The sequence below is a fragment of the Arachis ipaensis genome, chromosome B08, assembly GCF_000816755.2.
Source record: "Arachis ipaensis cultivar K30076 chromosome B08, Araip1.1, whole genome shotgun sequence".
In the NCBI taxonomy this organism is placed as follows: domain Eukaryota; kingdom Viridiplantae; phylum Streptophyta; class Magnoliopsida; order Fabales; family Fabaceae; genus Arachis; species Arachis ipaensis.
The window spans coordinates 30225479-30246008 of NC_029792.2; the positions used below are offsets into that span (position 1 = coordinate 30225479).

The 20530-nt window shown below is 34.2% G+C and overlaps 1 protein-coding gene and 1 long non-coding RNA gene across 2 annotated transcripts in view; both read left to right on the forward strand.

Moving 5' to 3' along the window:
• The window catches only part of LOC110265843, a 28229-nt gene extending 12262 nt beyond the window's left edge, over positions 1–15967 (forward strand). Inside the window, exons 2-3 of the long non-coding RNA XR_002352257.1 lie at positions 15010–15019; positions 15956–15967. This is a non-coding gene — a long non-coding RNA (uncharacterized LOC110265843). The remainder of the gene's footprint in view (positions 1–15009; positions 15020–15955) is intronic.
• Positions 2491–5069, forward strand: LOC107614358. The gene is made up of 6 exons (XM_021109224.1): positions 2491–2965; positions 3432–3493; positions 3948–4020; positions 4102–4177; positions 4282–4694; positions 4891–5069. Exons 3-6 carry the CDS (start codon positions 3986–3988, stop codon positions 4910–4912), a joined length of 546 nt encoding a protein of 181 aa, XP_020964883.1. The 5' UTR covers positions 2491–2965; positions 3432–3493; positions 3948–3985; the 3' UTR covers positions 4913–5069.

Consider the following 20530-nt stretch of genomic DNA (forward strand, 5'->3'; position numbering starts at 1 on the left):
CATTAGACATACCGTTATATTGATTGAATTTAAATATAAATAAAGTATTATATTTATCTTTTTAGTTTTCCTATCGAATAAAAAAATAAATGTTTTTTTAACTAATTAAATTATTAATTAATAAGATAATCTTTTATTAATAAATAAAGTTATACCACTATAATGTCCTAAAATTTATTATTACTTATTAATCTCTAATTTCTAGTGATTATTAAAAATGCCCTATCTTTGATTTAATTTATTTCATTTTGACACCTAAGAGAGGGAGATATATTTGACTTTTTTTTTTAATGTTTCACGAGGATTATTTTGGTGTCTCTTGCTTCAATACTCGTTAGTCATATGTACGTGGAAAAACCAATAGCGATATGCCACGCCTTACAGAAATGGTGACGCGGAGAAGGCCGGTTGTCATTTTTGACCATTTTTTCTTTTTCTTTTTTTGTCCATTAAATTGAGGTAGGAATAGTATAATGCCATGAAGATATTCAAGGATCGGGATAATAGATAGATATTTTTCCTTTGTTTTGGATCATTTGAGCACAAATTGAACCATTTTTTTATTTAAATAAAAAAATTTATTACCAATTTAAATTAGGATACAAAAATTTATAAATTTGTATATTAATTTTATTTTTTTGTAAAAATTATATTCATATAGTTTTTTGGTGATTGTGTTATTTTTTTATTTCGCACATATTGCCAGTAAAAATGAATTAATTTTTTGTCCCATATTTTGCCCACAAAAATAGCAAAAAAGAGGAGAAAAAAATTTCTTCTTTCCAATTTTTGCTAGTGACTGAGAAATTATAAAAAAAAAATCCATTTTTAATAGTAAAAATGGAAAAAAAAATCGTATTGTTTTTGCTGCCTTAACACTAGCATAAATTATATAATTTATGTTTTTGCTTTTTTACCAACGTAAATATAACAAAAAATACAAAACAGTAGAATTGTGTATTACGATTGAGTCACATTAGGCAGTCAACGAGGTATTTGTACAATGTGTATAATGGACTATTTATTTAATCTAATATAAGTTAAAAATAAAAATTATCTACGAAATAATAAATTTAAAAATTCTTATTCAATTATTTTACATCAAATTTCAAATTTCAAATTCTCCAATTTCAAATTTCAAATTTTTAAAAAATCCAATTAGTTATTTAAAAAAAATAACCATCTGAAATCCTTCAATACTCCCTTCTTTTTCAACTGGCGGTCTACCTACCTTCATCAATAATCATTCCATTTCATCGTCGCTACTTGGGTTGCCACACGCCACTCACCTTTAATAAAAATAATCATCCACTTAAGGATAAAAATAATCATCCGCATACCTAATAAATTGAACATCTAACATATTTTAATTATATATAACTAAACTCAATCCAATCAAAATAATCATCTACATAAAAATAAAATAACCATCCGCATACCTACTAAAATGATCATCCTAAATTGACCATTAGAATAGAAGAAGAAGATGAATAAACAGAAAAAACTATTATTGTGGTGAAACATAATTTTGAAGGACTAGCAATGACAAAAGCGGCACTGTTGCGAAGCATAAGGCTCAAATCATGAAAGAAGCTAATCATGCTTGGATTCGAAGAAGAAGAAGAATATGGTGGTATCATCGGTGAGAAGAGATTTGAAGGAATGGGAGAAAACGAAGGCGCATCGGAGGAGATGAGGACGATGTCGGGAAGAAGACACACACCGGCTGCGACGGAGGCGCTGGACGTCCAGGTTGCTGTGGTGCCGTTAGTTCGACCCACACAATATGTGCGTCCTCCCTTGACGGTGGCCTGTGCAACAACGGCACCAGTCGAAACAGTATCGGCGCGATTTCCGATGGTGGCTGGTGACCATGGCGTTAGTGTAACAGCGAGACTCGATGAGAAAGGTATAGAACACTGACAAATCGTATTGAGGGAGAGAGGTGAAAGAGGGAGGTAGTTTATTTGTTTTCAAAATCGACGGTAATCCTAATATTTAATTTAAATTTTAAATTAAAAACCATTTAAAATTAATTAGTTGCCTGTAATTTAGTTTTAATTTCAAATTAACTCTGTTATACACATTATATAAAATATACATTGTCTTTTTGTACTTTTCCATTACAATTTATTTAAATAAATAACTAATTTATTTTATTTAAATAAAAAAAAAACAAATGAATTGTCTAAAAACTAACTCAAATTTTTGTTACGTAGAAAAAAGAAGTTTTATGTGGCTTTTTCCCACTAAGAAACATATCAGTGCATTAACTAATATAAAAATATTTTTGGACTAGTTTTAAAGCCTCCAATATGGTTCATAATTTGGAGATATAAAATATTTTTTGAAAAAATAAAATATTTCTCTCTTACATATTGTCTAAATAATATTTTTCTTTTTTTATTTGTAAAATATACACCCATTTCTTCTATAAAATTAAAACAGTATATACTTTAATCTGTTTGATGAATTTCTCAATAATTATTTGTCTTCTTGAATAATTAATTTGTCATAACCATTATTTAGTGTAATTTATTTTAAAAAAAATTATCCAAATAATTTTAATTATTATCTTCTATCTTCTACTATCTTCTATTAATATTTTTCCCTTTTAAAGTCACCAACAAAACCTAAAAAGACCAAAGCTCCATCCCTTCTTTCTCTCCCACACGCAATAAATAAAAAGAGAACCTCAGAAGAAGTAACTGAGTGACGTCTGTCATCTCTCTCTGGTGTCTCCCGTCACTCAACCCAGAAACCCCACCACCTAACATTATTAGGGTTAAACCCCATATCCTCCTACAAATTACAGAACTCTCGTCCTCTGCGGTGTTTTCCGGTGCTTTCGATTCCTACGAACGAGATATCTCCGACAGTTTCTCGGCGGATAGTGCTCTTGCTTGGACTCTTGAGAGATCCAGAATACATAGTTCGTCCAATGAGCAAGAGACGTGATGATAAGGTAAATCTTCTGACACCCGAAGAACACTTTAAATTTTTGCCCTAACCGTTGCATTCTCAACACATTCTTCTGTTCACTCTTTTTTCTTTTGCTTTTCTTCTCATTTTTTGGTGGCTTGCCTTTCGATAATTTTATCAACTACAGTTTTGGATTCTGAAAATATCGAGTGAGTACGTTTATGTGAATATGCTGAGTTCAAGTATCCTTTATGATTATTTTCTTCCTAAAAGTAACATTTGTGTTTGTCTGACATGTTGTTAGATATTAATATGAACCAATAAAAGATATTGTCATATATTTGGACATGCATGTATCATTCAAGAAAACTTTGGTTCTCAATTTAAAAGGAAAGAAAAAAATATTTGATTTCCATAACAAGGCATGTTTCATACTTGGTTGAGTGCAACATCTCATTCTTATTAACTTCTTCTTTTCTTTTCTTTTTTTATATGCTTTTTGTTACCAGGTTTTGAAGTGTGGATAAGAGTTAATTTTGCTGATCATTTTGATTATTAAGCCACATTTAAGGTAACATGCTAAAATATAACATAATAACATGATAGAAGTTTAAATGATAATAATAGAAAACTATTTTTTTTATTAATTTTTTTTACCGGTTAATTAATTCTGTTTAATTCACGTTGTATTGGCCGTGTCAAATTCACTAATTTCGTATTACTATGTTGTATCCAATAAGAAAAAATATTGAACAAATAATTTAATACATTTTTAATGCTATAAAAAAAATAATCCTAAAGATAGTAGTAAGTTACTAATTTGCAACTATTAGGCACCTTATTAGTCAAAAACTTTTTAACTAAAAATTGTGCAATATCTTAATATTTATCCCTGGTTACTCCTTTTGTTATTATGCATCTTTATTTTTTTTTCTGCTCTCCTGGTTTTTCCCAGTCTACAGGATTATATATTTTCATGCAATATTCCTTTTTTTTTCCTTTTTTTTTTGTCTGTCTCTTTTCAGATAGCTGAAATATATTTTTTGGGTATTATTTTCCTACGATGAGTCTTGTTGCACGTAGAAGTGATCGCACAAGGTTGAGATTATATTGTTTTCCTTTTCTATTAAGGACTTCTTGTTATGTATGGTGTAAACATATTGAGTTGGGTTAATTTAGGCGTTTCTTTGGCACAAGAGAGCATTGGCGAAATGATAAGGAAGAAACAATTATCTTTCGTACATACACAGGACGGGTATATATTTAGATTAATATATCGTTTCTGTTTTTTTTTTTTAATCTTGGGCCATGTGATCAATACATAAATCATATATAAGATAAATCTCTTTTTGTTTTTAGGACGATGTTTTGCTTCCAGAGATAGTAGTTGCTAGATATGGGGTCGAGCTGAAACATGAAATTTTTCTGATTGATCTTTGTGACAACTGTATCAAGCTTAAATTAAAAACCCGGAAAAACAAAATCTGGATACCTTCCGATGAGATAGACAAGTTATTTGCTTTCTATAAGTTCAAGAGTGTGGTGAAGATCGGTCTAATGCATGTCACAAGTGTCATATTTTTTGTGGCTCCTGTGGATAGGCGAAATAAACCAATTTATATGAATTTTTATGCTTTTCACTATGTTAAAGATATTATTGATACATCTTTACTAAAAGTAATTCAAGATGAGTTGGGATTGAACTATTTTGATGGACTGGATGATGTTTCATATGGTATAGAAGATAATGAGATGTATGGGAATATGAAAAGATTAGAGTTTACAGTTTTTCCTTTTTTCTTCAAATTCTTAATTATTCTTAGTTTTATGCATCTTATATTTTAACTACTGTATTTATAAGCATATATATATATATATAATTTATTGTGTAATATAATGTTATTATTTGATTCTTCTATTGTCTATTTGTTTTCTCATTATTCTTTATTTTTTTTATTACACTTGAAGTTCTGGTGTGCAAAGTATTTAGAAGAACACTTCCAATGGAACTACTGTCAAGAAGAGGTCAATAACAAAAAAAAGAGCGTGTGTTAATTTTTTCTGGTTTAATATTAGATTGTTGTTACATGTGTTGTTGATTTTCTCACTCTTGATATAATTTGATTGGTTGATAAGTTTGTTACATTCAAAGTGTACTAATTTCAAGAATCAATTTCCATCTCACAATACGGTTACCATTTTTAGTTTTCTTATATTTTTTCTATCAATTAAAATTAAAATATATAGATGTGTTGCTGAACATCACAGCAAGAGGTTGACTGAGTATGATATGAAGGCTGATCGATTTGTAAATTTGTGTAACTATTATTTCATACTTATTGGTGAATTTATTTTTTATGACCTATTTCTAACCTTTTTTTTAATACAGTATATTTGCGGTGAGTTTGCTAGATTATTACTCAAGAGTGGAGGATCGGAACAATGAAAATTTACTGTTAAGGACTCAAAGATTACTAAAACCTTTGCAATGCATGTCTTGAAAAGTAAGGGCAGGAATCGAGAGTACAAAATTGGACCCAAATGAAAAGATTTTGTCAGGATGCATAAACTTAAGCCTGGATATTTATGTGTATTTAGGAGTGTTTTGAACGAAGATCATTTGATTCAGGTTTCTGTGGTTAGAAAGTAATTATTCAGCTGCTTTGAGACTTTCTTTTATTAATTTTGGGATATGTATTCTATTTTGGACCCTGGGTTTTTCATTATCTATATTCAAAATATGTATGAGATGTGAACTTCTTGATTAACTTAAGTACTTTTTGATATTAGATGTGAACAGTCAGATTAATATGCTATTTGGTTAGCTCATTCCCCCTATTAGCTTTATACTTTTTTTTTTGAAGTAGAGAAGCTCAACACAACAAGGTGGAGCGTAGAATCTATCAATACTACTCATTATTCAAAACAAAACCACTCCTAGTTATCTTCGACATAGCCATCAACAACTAAAGGGTTCACCACCATTCTACTCATGATGCTTATTAGATGCTTATTGCAATTAGATGCTTCTCTTTTTATATCATTATCATGATGTGTTAGATCCTAATTAGCATTGATATAATGATATTATATCGGCAGATTACTATGTTTAGATACAATTTATGTTTAACAATATTACAACTTGATGTTCCTTTCAACTTTTCTCCTAATAAAAAAATGCCTAATTGGTTGACATTTGTGAAGTTTTGAACTTTTCTAACCATTTAATTTTGGTATGATCATTAACTTTTTTAAACTAATTTTATTTAGCTTGATCATCTATTCTATTTCTCTTTAGAACATTGTCACCTTTGAATATGGCTATGTTTGATTGATTGGATATCTAATTCAATAGAAGAAGTTATTTAAGTAATATTTTTTCTCTTTGAATATGATTGTGTTTGTCTTTTGATTCTGAGTATTTTAATACTGTATTAACTTGCATATGATTTTGATTTGGGGAGTTAATTATTGAATAGTTTATTTTTCATGTATGTTCGTAAAATTGTAATTCCGTGCAGTTTACACGGGTCCTCCTGCTAGTAGAATATGAAAGAGAGATGGTATTCAATTTTTTTCCTAAAACATCCTTTATTATATAGTGTAACAGCGAGACTCGATGAAAAAGGTATAGAACACTAACAAATCGTATTGAGGAAGAGAGGTGAAAGAAAAAGGTAGTTTATTTGTTTCCAAAATCGACGGTAATCCTAATATTTGATTTAAATTTTAAATTGGAAACTATTCAAAATTAATTAGTTGTCTGTAATTTAGTTTTAATTTCAAATTAACTATATTATACACATTATATAAAATATACATTGTCTTCTCGTACTTTTCCATTACGATTTATTCAAATAAAAAAAAAACAAATGAACTGTCTAAAAACTAACTCAAATTTTTGTTACGTACAAAAAGGAAGTTTTATGTAGCTTTTTTCCCACTAAGAAACATATCTGTGCATTAACTAATATAAAAATATTTTTGGACTAGTTTTAAAGCCTATTCCTTTCAGGTTTATGTATATTTTCTAGTAATTTATGTTAATTTATAGGAAAGTGAATTAATAAATACATTAGTCCCTATTAACATACTAATATATATAAATTAGTAATAATCATTTGATTAATTTAAATAAATATATTATCCACATTTGGGAATTTTTTATTTTTTTTTAATATCAAAATCATCCATATTAAATCATTAAGAAAGAGATACTTGAGAGCATGGAAACTTATCTGAATTCGTGAGTATAATTGAAAAAGTTTGTTCTTTGACTTTGATATTTCTCAACCAAAACTTTCTGTATCTCTGATAAGGTTGAATCGCAACTTCTCTGATGGAAAAAGAGTTACGAAGGTGGCTTTGATGTGTTGGGGACGAAAAAACCCTAACATCACTATTCATATTTGAGTGTAGCACCTATTAAACTCTAAAACCAAAATAAAATAGCATCTCTGATTTTAATCTCATTTAATTTCAAATTAAAAGTAATAATAACTTATTTAATTTAACATTTATGATAATAAATGAGATCATCATTATATAAGTCATTTAATGTGAAATAACTTAATTTACAATTATAATTAATATATGTATTTCCATAAATAGATTAGAAAATAATAATTTTCTAACAATCTCTCACTTAGGCTATACATATATATTTTCCAGAAATAATTACATCTTATAAACTTTATACACGCTTCTAAATGCTAATTACCTTATTATTTTAACAATCTCGTTCGTCTCATATATTAGTTATGAAATTATCGCAGCTTTTATCACATTAATGTTGCGACGAAACTACAATGATTACCATACTAATATACTCAAAAATATAGATCAAATTTAGATGAAAAAATTTAGAAATTACATGCAAAAATGACTTCATGCATGCATATTTTTAATTAATCCAATTTTAATAAACTTTATAAGATCATGAGTCAGATTGAAAACAAAAATTGAATACTTTATTTTTGCATAAATATCTATATTTATAAATTTGTCTAAATCATATGAACATCTAAATGCACATTTTCACTAAAATAATATGCCATAAAATAATATGACACCCATATGAATCTATACAAACTAGAATATAGGAGAAATCATCACCGACGTGAAATTTTTTAGAATTTTCTCTAAAATAAAAAACAAAAAGCACATGGAAGGAGATCTACGTTTTCCTAGCATTATCAGTTGTTGCTCAGCTATGCATGGTCAGAGAAGTTGGTGAAGTCAAAGAGAGTGGGTTAAGGCCCAGTTTGGGTAACTAACTTAATTAAGCTCCTTTTGATAAAATAACTTAAACAATAAATAACTCTGTTAAAAGTAACTTATAAATAATTTATTTTGTATTTGGATTTTTAACTCTAAAAGTGCTTATTTTAAAGAAATGTAATGAAAAGTAGAAGTATTATGAGAGAAGTCATTTTTTTTAACTTCTCTATAAGCTCCAAAATAGCTTCTTAGAAAGTTACAATTTGGTTTTGAAAATTGCACCCGACATTAATACTACTACTTTTTATAAGTCAAAAGTTAAAAAAAAGCTACTTTTAGAGTTTCCCAAACGGGCCCTAATTACTTTAGAGAAGTGCCCACTCTCCTTCTTCTCTCTTTTCCTCCCCATCTTACCATTTCTTTAATTTTTTTTCTCTAAAACTCAGATGCCCTTTCTTCATTCAATTTTGAAACCTCACGGTCCCAATTCTTTTTTTCAACCTCTCACAGAAGTTATTTCCGAAAAATGCCACATCTTCATTCTAACTTACTTCGCATTCACGCTCCGTTGGGCTGCTCGGTGTCTCTGTTGTCGAAGGCAATCACGAGGAGCACGAGCAACCCGACACGATGACGATGCTGGTGGAGTTTTCAAGTGAGGAAGTGAAGAAGAATGATGTATGTGTAAAGATGTTGTGTGCACACCCATAAACCCTTTGAACATTAACAAATTACAAGGCTTGTATTCCGTCAGGCCAAAGCCACTCACAATTGGTGTATGAAGGTGTTGGAGAGGTTTACTCCATCAGCTCCGCCATCATTTCTCTCTCTCCTAGTGACTGGGTTTAGGGTTCTCCACCTTCCTTTGGTGCGATCTTTTCTTTCTCCTTTCCTCAATTTTAATTCACTTGATGAATAAATTCCAACCATAGTTCCAACCAGAAACGCAGCCAGCTCTGAGCCTATATAGTAGAGGATGAACTAGTCAAACTTTTGAGAGATGATTATAAACACCTCCGATCAGAATAGCACAACAGATGTGTAGTAATCATGGTTCCGAAAATCAGGCCGAACCGATCTGACCGTGAACCGGCAGCTTCAACAGTTTGGTTCTTCAGGTAAAATTGGTAATCCAAAAACCGGATGTAAACTGTTAAACCGAACGATCAGATCGGACCTGGACCCGGCCGGTTCACACTTATTAATAATAAAAAAAGGCATGCATGAAGCCCTAGAGCCCCTTCTCCCATCTCTTTCCTTCTCCCCACAGAAAGTGGAGCAAGCTTGAAGCTTCTCTCTTCCAAAGAAAATCGAAAACCCTAGCCTCTACCACCACTGCAAGCCTTAAGGAGTGAGCATTGTCGCCGTCCGTCGCAGTCAGGAGCTTCCCTCCGTCCGTCCGTCCATCGGCATTCTCCAAAGAAAAACCCTTGTTCGATCTCACAATCTCACCAGTTGTAGGTGCGTAGTTTCTCCCTCGAGCATGACTACCGTCGTCTTCATCTTCCTCAGCTCTTCCTTATGACCTCGTGAGATATTCACTCCCAGACCCAAAAAGCCCTAAGCCTCCATGTCTTCTCTCTTTTTCAAGTTGCGTTGCCTTTGTTCCATTTTTGTCGCGCCGCCTCTGTTCCGCTAGGCTCCAAACGTCGTATATTCGAGTTTCGTCGCTTGTGTCTTCTAGTTCGAGTTCTTCATTTGTGCTCCCTCTCTTCTTCATCTGTGTTTCAGTTCCAGCCCAAGCGGAAGGTAATTTTTGGGGTTTTTTCTTCAATCATCATTGTTTTAGACTTCTTTATTCTTAGAATTTGGTTTTATTCCTGGTTAGGATTGGTGATCTAAATCTTTTACTTGAAAATTATTTTTTGGTGCTTTGATTTTCAAAGTTGCTTGCTGCTAGGGATGGAAAAAGGACAGGTAGCCTGGCAGGGGCCTACAGCCTGGCCTGGCCTAATAGAAAATATCAGGCTCAGGCTATTTAAAAAGCCTAAGTTCTTTAAAAGGTTAGGCATAGGCTTTTGAAATAGCCTGCCGGCCTAGGCCTACAAAGATATATGTAAAGTTTTATTATACTAGTAAAAATGTAATAGGAAGGGTTTAAACTTGGATCTTCTATAATGTTAAAATGCCATTATCCACTAAGCCATTTGTCTCTTTAATTATATATGTGCATTTTTATTTATTAAATTATATTTTATATTTTATAATTTTAAAAATTAAATTATACCTTAAATTTAATTATTTATTAAAAAAAGGCCTATCGACAAGCTTCAGGTTAGACGAAATTTGACAACAGGGCAGACTCAATGCTCATTAAAAAGCTTATATCAAGTTACAGGCTAGGCTTAAGCCAATATGCTTTATTACAAGCCTGGTCTATTAAGAGTAAAATCTGACCTAGTCTGTTTCCACTCCTACTTGCTACTTCAATTTGAGGGAACTGTAAACTTTTAGTTTAAGCTGTGATTGAAGGTTCTTTGGTTTGGGAATTCTTTACTTTCCTAAAAGCTTAGCTTTTAATTCTTTGAGCATACACGTATCAAATTATTGTTTTCGGTAATGGTGATTCTTATATATTTTTTTTTTGTTAAGAATGATTTTGGTCCCTAAGGTATAGGCCAAAAATATTTTTGATCCCCAATATTTTTTTGTATATAAAATCATCCCTAAGGTTTAACTTGGTTTTAAAATTGTTATTTTTACTTAAATTTTAAATTTTATTACCAAATTAACCCTAACAAAAAAATTGTAAAAAAAAAGAGAACGAAATCACGCGTGGGAGGAGGGAAGAAGAAGAAAGAGGAAGGGAAGAAGAAGGGGAAGAAAGGAAGAGGGGGAAGGGGGAACGGTGCCAGCGAAGCTTGGAATTGTCATCGCCGTCGAGAATCAGAACCAGAGGGAGAGAGAACTCACAAGAAGGTCCAGCTCCTCTGCAGCAACCTTCGCTCTGTCATCTGCGCCGCCACTGCCCAGCCCCTCAACGAGTGTCCCCTCGACCGCACTCTATTCCTCCTACACTGTTGCTGCCACAACGACAACGTCCTCTGCCAAGTCTTCTCCATCACCACCACCATGAATTTCTGCAAGTTTTGGAAAACATATCCTTCCTAGGGTTCCAATTCTGATTCTATTTCTGATTTTGCTAATCAGATTATTAGTCACATTGTTTCTGATTCTGATTTTGTTAATTCACCAATTTTGATTTTTATTTTGATTTTGTTAATCCATTGTTAATCACATTGTGTTCTAATTCTGATTCTATTTCTTATTTTGTTAATCCATTGTTCTACTTCTGTTTCTTCTGCTTTTGACTCTACTTCTATTTTTGATGCTCCTGATTCTACTTATGTTTCTGCTTCTATTTCTATTTCCAATTTTTTTCTGTTTCTGTTTCTAATTCTGCTTATGCTTTTGTTTCTTCTGCTTCTGCTTCTATTTCTATTTTTGTTTCTATTTTTTATGTTTATTACATTATTTTTGCTTCATTGTTGTTGTTGCTGAAGAAGAAGAAAAACAAGAGATGCTGTTGTGATGGAGAAGAAGGATAGAAACTGTATTTTGGTGAAGAAGGAGAAACGCATTTTGATCCGAAGAACAATTTTAAAACTAAGTTAAACCTTAGGGATAATTTCGTATGCAAAAAGAAATTGGGGACGAAAAAAATTTTCTGCCTATACCTTAGGGATCAAAATCGTACTTAACCCTTTTTTCTGTGCTTCGTTTTAAATGTTCCTATTGGTGGTGTTGTGTTGTTGCTGTGATTTAAATGTTCTTTTAATTCTTTTTTTTTGAATGCTCAATCAATGCTTGGTTGATTATTTTGCTCACTGATTGTGTTTGATGATAAATTTTAAATTGATAACTCTGTTATTGCTTTACTGTCTATTTTTGTAGTTAAATTTTATTAAAATTTCTTGACTTTGAATTGCCTATATTACTGATTCGCTGTTTCTTTTGTGTTTTTTTGTTAATAATTGTGATGAGCTTTGTTAAAATTGGGTTGAAAACTTTTAAACTTTCTTCATTTTTCATTGTTCTAACTTCTGTTCTTATTAAAAGTTTGTAATTGGTGATCTTTTGATTTATTATATGCTTCATGTTTTTATTGTTCTGTTTTATGAAGAAAAAATTTGCAATTGGTAATTGTATGATTCATATTTTGATTGTTTCGTTATTTATAAAAGAGGAATGCTAGGGGGCCAGCAATTTTCATGATTTGTAGCCATCAAATAGCCATCAATGATGGTTTTAATGGTGTGAGATTGGTTGAGATTTTATCCAATGGCTCACTTTTTTTTACTGATTATATGCTGGCCAGAATTTAACAAAGTTGCTGGTCCCCTAGACTTTTTCTTTAAAAAAATTGTTTTAATTATTTTGTTCATTGTTTGGTTGCACTGTCCCTACTCTCGATCTCTGCCGACTCGCTGCCTCTCCTCCATGTTGGAATCTTTTTGTTTTAGGCTCTGTTGTATTTTTGTTTCAGGCTCTTTTGTATATTGCAATACTATCATGTTTTGTTTTACTTTTTTATTCAACTATATTAAGACAATATTTTCTATCTTTAACTTATGTCCTGTAATTTAATTCAACTATTTTTAATAAAAATATAATTATATTAATTGTCAACAAATTTATAACAAATTTTTGCATATTTTGATAACTAATGATGTTTAGTTGGTGATATTTTATATAAAATTTTAAATTTAAAAGATATTTTAAGATGTTTATTTATAATTTATTTATTATTTTATTATGGAACGATTTTTTTAGTTAAATTACAATTAGACCAGTTAAACCTTAGTAATAATGTCGGGTAACGAATGATAGAAATATTTCGGTAATTTAAAATACACAACATTAAAAAGCTAAAGTCTTTTTCACTTTTTTTATTAGCACTTTTTTTCAGAAATAGAGTCTTATATAAATGTGTCACATATTAGATTAGAGACTTCGACATGAGCAGGACTAAATGTGTCACATATTCTTATATAAATATACTTTATGTATTACCATCTATTAAGTTCTAAGTTGATTATAGAACATTGTGGTAGTGTCTGTTTTCAGATGCTAAAATTAAAATTAATGAACTGAAATTTAGTATTGTATTTATTTAGATATAACTCAATTTAATATATTTTAAATTAAATATAATACAAAAACTTAATTTAATTTTAATTTTTTTTATTTATATCTTTTAATTTCTATCTTTCAATTTTAATCTTACTCTTAATCTCAGTCTCCTTTTTAAATATAACTGTTCGTTACCTGATGTTCTCGGGTAGTCGGATGGAGATGAGTAGGAGAGAGGGAGAGACCCCAAGCGGACGTAGAGCGAGGGTTTGACGTGTGCTGGTGACGCCGGAGGTTGGACGGAACGCGCGCGCGCGTGGGGGGTAGCCATCTGCAAGGACACTCCGACGATCAAGTCAGAGTCCATACCAAAGGATGGCCGAATTAGGTAAAGATGTGACATACCTTGGGGGGAGAGCTGTCCTCTCCCCTTATATACTATGCTGGGTGGGCCTAGTAATGGTCTAGCCCACTGGTAGGGGAGCTGTGAGCTGTCGTACTCCACGTGGGCAGGTTGTCCCGGACTTCAGGTCGGGATGCCGGGCGCCGCCCCGAGGGCAACGACCCGAGCGATAGCACGCTTTGGGTGGTAGGTCGGTTGGGTCCTGAGTCGGGTGTTAGGGACCGACCCGTTGAACCCCTTTGATGGAGGTTTGGGCCTGGGTGGGGCGGTACCCCGACCCGGCGACTACTTGGGCTGGACTTGGCAGTCCGTAACAGTGCCCCAACGCGCCAGCCTTGACGTTTGAGACTCGTGGCTGGGCGCGTTTGTCCTATTCGCTAAGGCGGCAAACTTTCTTCTTTTTCGGGAACTTGTTGATGGCGTTTCGTGTCCCTCACGTGTGGTCGCCTCGACCCTTGTGCTACTTTCTTGGCTTTTGTGCTGGGCATTAAATGCCCATCATTTCATTTATTTGAAATTTTGGGTGAAATGGCGAATATGCCCCTGCCTTTTGGCGCTCTTCCTCGGCGGTTACGCTTTCCTCCCCTTATTTTTATTTCGTAACCCCCTTTCCCCTCTATTCTTCTTTTTCCTCATCCTCTTGTTCTTTCGTGTTGCTGCTGCTTGGTGCATGAAATTATGATTCACACTTTTCACAACTCCGCCACAATTAATCAGCAAGTACACTGGGTCATCCAAGTAATACCTTACGTGAGTAAGGGTTGATCCCACAGAGATTGTCGGCTTAAAGCAGCTATGGTTATTTTGTAAATCTTAGTCAGGAGATTAATGATAAGAGTGGTTATGTTTATGAAAAATAAATAACATAAATTAAACAGTATTTGTGATTCAGTAATGAGAAACAGGTTGAGGTTTTAGAGATGCGCTGTCTTCTAAATTTCTGCTTTCCTACTGTCTTCTTCTTCACGCACGCAGGTCTCTTCCCATGGCAAGCTGTATGTTGGTGGATCACCGTTGTCAATGGCTACCAGCCGTCCTCTCAGTGAAAAGGGTCCATGTACATGGCTAATCATATGTCGGTTCTCACTAATATTGGAATAGGATCCATTGATCCTTTTGCACACTATCACTGCGACCGGCATTCATGAATTTGAAGTTCGTCACAGTCATCCCTTTCCGGATCCTACTCGGAATACCACAGACAATGTTTAAACTTTTCGGATCTCAGGCATGCTGCCAATTGATTCTAGCTTATACCACGAAGACTCTGATCTCACGGAGTTGAATGCTCTATTGTCAAGAGAGGCAGTCAAACTCGTGAACCAGGAACCCAAGATATATACATTCAATCTAAGGTAGAACAGAAGTAGTTGTCAGGCACGCGTTCGTAGGTTGAGAATGGTGATGAGTGTCATGGATCATCACATTCGTCATGTTGAAGTATGAATGAATATCTTATAATAGAAACACGCGTGATTGAATGAGAAACAGTAGTAATTGCATTAATCCATCGAGACACAGCAGAGCTCCTCACCACCAACCATGGAGTTTAGAGACTCATGCCATAGAAGATACAAAATTCAGATGTAAAAATGTCATGAGGTACATAGTAAGTCTCTAAAAGTAGTTTTTATACTAAACTAGTGACCTAGGTTTACAGAAAATGAGTAAACTAAGATAGATAGTGCAGAAATCTACTTCCGGAGCCCACTTGGTGTGTGTTTGGGCTGAGCATTGAAACTTTCACGTGCATAGACTGCTCCTGGCATTTAAATCCAGCTTTTGTGCCAGTTTGGGCATTTAACTCCAACTTTTATGCCAGCTCTGACGTTTAATGCCAGAATAAGGTACAGACTTGGCGTTAAACGCCAGTTTGTGTGATCTCAACTCGGGTAAAGTATAGACTATTATATATTGTTGGAAAGCCCAGGATGTCTACTTTCAAACGCAATTAAGAGCGTGCCAATTGGGCTTCTGTAGCTCCAGAAAAATAATTTCGAGTGCAGGGAGGTCAGAATCCGACAGCATCTGCAGTCCTTTTTCAGCCTCTGAATAAGATTTTTTGCTCCGGTCCCTCAATTTCAGCCAGAAAATACCTGAAACCACAGAAAAACACACAAACTCATAGTAAAGTCCAAAAATGTGATTTTTGCATAAAAACTAATAAAAATATATTAAAAAGTAGCTAGATCTTACTAAAATCTATATGAAAATACCCCCAAAAAGCGTATAAAATATCCGCTCATCACAACACCAAACTTAAACTGTCGCTTGTTCTCAAGCAACTAGATAAATAAAACAGGATAGAAAGAAAATCAAGAGGCAATAACATCTCAGAGTTTTATATGAAGCTCAAATTCTCATTAGATGAGCGGGACTAGTAGCTTTTTGCTTCTGAACAGTTTTGGCACCTCAATTTATCCTTTGAAGTTCAGAATGATTGGCATCTATAGGAACTCAGAATTCAGATAGTGTTATTGATTCTCCTAGTTTAGTATGTTAATTCTTGAACACAGCTACTTTATGAGTCTTGGTCGTGGCCCTAAGCACTTTATTTTCCAGTATTACCACCGGATACATAAATGCCACAGACATATAACTGGGTGAACCTTTTTAGATTGTGACTTAGCTTTGCTAAAGTCCCCAGTTAGAGGTGTCCAGAGTTCTTAAGCACACTCTTTTTGCTTTGGACCACGACTTTAACCGCTCAGTCTTAAGTTTTTTACTTGACACCTTCACGCTACAAGCACATGGTTAGGGACAGCTTGGTTTAGCCGCTTAAGCCAGGGTTTTATTCCTTTAGGCCCTCCTATCCATTAATGCTCAAAGTCTTGGATCCTTTTTACCCTTGCCTTTTGGTTTAAAGGGGTATTTGCTTTTTCTGCTTGCTTTTTCTTTTTCTTTTTCTTTTTCTTTTTCTTTTTTTTTTGCAAGCCTTGTATTCACTGCTTTCTCTTGCTTCAAGAATCAATTTTATGATTTTTTAGATTATCAATAACATTTCTCCTTTTTCGTTATTCTTTCAAGAGCCAGCAAATTTAACATTCATAAACTTCACTATCAAAAATTATGCACTGTTCAAGCATTCATTCAGAAGACAAAAAGTATTGCCACCACATATAAATAATTTGAATTTTTCTTATTAAGAACTCGAAAATAAAACTGCCTCTTTATTATTCTAAAAAAAATCTGCTATTTTATTCATGTTTAATGATGATGAGAAAAATAAATTATAGCTTACTTGGAGATAATAAAAAAAATAAAAATAAAGATACTAATTACTATTATTCATGTGACTCCTAAGGTAGATCTCTAATAGCAAAAGTTATTACAGAGTTAAGATTAGGACTCAACAATCTTTATTTTGGGAGATGGATGCTCGTTCAATCTGTGGGATGTCTGGCCCTTCAAGAGACAGCTTTTGGCGCTTCAGCACCGGTAGCTCACGCCCTTGCTTCTCTTGTTCCTTCAGCAGTTTGCAGAGCATGCTATTTTGAATTTGTTGTTCTTCTTTTACTTGATCCATAGCTTCTTGCAGCTTGGTGATAGATGCTTCTAGGCGGGTCCAGTAGTCAATCAGAGGGATTTCTAGGAGAAACTCATGTGCCCTCCTTTTGATGGAGTTATCTTGCACTTGTTGTCCTTCCATTGACTTTTTGGTGATTGGGTGCTCGACTGAGATATACTCATCCACTCCCATCTTTACCCTAGCATCTTTACATAGCAGAGAGATTAAGCTTGGGTAAGCCAATTTGGCATCAGTGGAGTTCTTGTTTGCAGTTGTATAAAGCTCACAAGAAATCAGATAATGAATCTCCACTTCGTTTTCCAGCATAATGCAGTGGATCATCACTGCTCTTTTGACAGTGACTTCAGAGCGGTTGCTGGTGGGCAGTATAGAATGCCCAATGAAGTTCAGCCAGCCCCTAGCAATTGGTTTGAGATCTCCTCTCTTGAGTTGATTCGGAACACCCTTTGTGTTGGTTATCCACTTGGTTCTAGGGATGCATATGTCCTCTAGAACTTGGTCCAAGCGCTTATCTAATCTCACTATTCTCCTATTAAAGGATTCTAGATCATCTTATAGTTGAGGCAGCTTGAAGACCTCTCTTATTTTGTCCAGGTGGAAGTAAATAATCTTCCCTCTGACAATGGTTCGGAAGGTATACAAGGCGGTTCCAGTCATTCTCTGCTTATCTGTTTGCCACAGATTTGAGTAGAATTCCTGAACCATGTTTCTACCCACCTTTGTTTCAGGATTAGCTAGAATTTCCCAGCCCCTGTTTCGAATCTACTCTTGGATCTCCGGATATTCGTCTTCTTTCAGATCGAATTTAACTTCCGGGATCACTGACCTTAGACCCATTATTTTGTGGTAATGGTCTGCATGTTCTTTGGTTAAGAACCTCTCCTGATTCCAAAGTGGTTTTGGAGTGTTCTCTTTCTTGCCTCTTGAAGTGGTTTATTTTCCCTTAGGAGCCATGATCTTAGTGAATCTTAGCTCAGTGATCATGAAAAACACACCAAACTTAGAGGTTTTCTTGTCCTCAAGCAAAAGAAAGGAAAGGAGAGGAATAGAAGGAGAGTCAAATTCGAGTTATGGAGGAGAGGGAGAGGCCGATTGTGAATTTATAAGGGAGGGGGTGGGTTCAAAAATTTTGAAAAAGATATGATAGAAGATATGATTTGTAAAAGATAAATATGATATGAAAAAGATGAAATTTTAAAATTGAAAAGATATGAGAGATTTGAAAAAGATAAATCTGAATTTGAAAAGATAATATGATGAGTTGAAAAGATTTGAGAAGAAATTAAAAATATAGATGAGTTTTGAAAAAGATTTGAAAAGAAATTGAAGAAGATTTGAGAAAGATTTTTAGGATTAAAGAAAAATTTATTTTTAATTAGTTTTATTTTTTTGAAATTGAAATTGAAAGATGATAATTTGTAACATGTTTTTGCAAGAAATTTTGGACGGAACCATGAAAATTTGAGTTGGAAACAAAACTTCCTCCCCTCCACATTCCTGGCGTTAAACGCCCAGAATGGCACCCATTCTGGCGTTTAACGCCCATTTGTTGCTTCTTTTGGGCGTTTAACGCCCAGCCAGGGACCTTGGCTGGCGTTAAACACCAGAAAGCCTTTATAACTGGGCATTTTTCTAAACGCCCAGGATGCTACAATTCTGGCGTTAAACGCCCAGAATGGTACCCATTCTGGCGTTTAACGCCCAGAAAGGTATCTTTACTGGCGTTTTTGTGCCAGTTAGCTCCTTTTCTCTGCTTTATGCTCTGAATCCTTCTATAACTCTGTGAACTCCTGCAATTGATAATTAACTTTGAAGATAATTTATATCAAACTCCTATAATTATTATTTGAATAACAAATAAAATCTGCTAATAGCTGGGTTGCCTCCCAACAAGCGCTTCTTTATTATCTTTAGCTGGACCTTACTGAGCTTTAATCTAGTCTCAGCTTTGAGCATTCTTGCTCAACATTGCCTTCAAGATAATTCTTGACTCTCTGTCCATTAACAATGAACCTCTTATTAGAATCAATATCTTGAAGCTCTACATAGCCATATGGTGACACACTTGTAATCACGTATGGTCCCTTCCACCGGGATTTCAGTTTCCTAGGGAACAATCTGAGCCTAGAGTTGAACAGCAGAACCTTCTGTCCTGGCTCAAAGACTCTGGATGATAGTTTCTTGTCATGCCACCTTTTTGCTTTTTCCTTGTAAATTTTTGCATTTTCAAAAGTATTGAGTCTGAATTCCTCTAGCTCATTCAACTAGAGCAATCTTTTCTCTCCAGCTAACTTAGCATCAAGATTTAAGAATCTAGTTGCCCAGTAGGCTTTGTATTCCAGTTCCACTGGCAAATAGCACGCTTTCCCATACACAAGTTGGTATGGAGAGGTCCCTATGGGGGTCTTGAATGCTGTTCTGTATGCCCACAAAGCATCATCTAGACTTCTTGCCCAATCCCTTCTGCGGTTACTCACAGTCCGTTTCAGGATTCTTTTAATTTTTCTATTTGAGACTTCAGCCTGCCCATTTGTCTGGGGATGATACAGAGTCACCACTTTGTGGTTAATTCCATATCGGACCAGAGCGGAGTCAAGCTGTTTATTACAGAAATGAGTGCCCCCATCACTGATCAGTATCCTAGGGACACCGAACCTGCTGAAGATATGCTTCTAGAGGAACTTCATCACTGTCTTAGTATCATTGGTGGGTGTTGCAATTGCCTCCACCCACTTAGATACATAATCTACTGCCACCAAGACATAAGTGTTTGAGTATGATGGTGGGAAAGGCCACATGAAGTCAATATCCCATACATCAAACAACTCAATCTCTAAGATCCCTTGTTGAGGCATGGCATAACCGTGAGGCAGATTGCCAGCTCTTTGGCAACTGTCACAGTTACGTACAAACTCTCGGGAGTCTTTGTAAATGGTAGGCCAGTAGAAGCCACATTGGAGGACTCTTGTGGACGTTCGCTCACTTCCAAAATGGCCTCCATATTGTGATCCATGGCAATGCCATAAGATCTTCTGTGCCTCTTCCTTGGGCACACATCTGCGGATTATTCCGTCTGCACATCTCTTAAAGAGATATGGTTCATCCCATAAGTAGTACTTTGCATCAGAAATCAATTTCTTTGTTTGCTGTCTGCTGTACTCTTTGGGTATGAATCTTACAGCATTATAGTTTGCAATGTCTGCAAACCATGGTGTTTCCTGAATGGCAAATAGTTGCTCATCCGGAAAGGTTTTAGAGATCTCAATAGAGGGGGAGGATGCCCCTTCTACTGGTTCTATCCGGGACAGATGATCAGCCACTTGGTTCTCTGTCCCTTTTCTGTCTCTTATTTCTATATCGAACTCTTGTACAAGCAACACCCA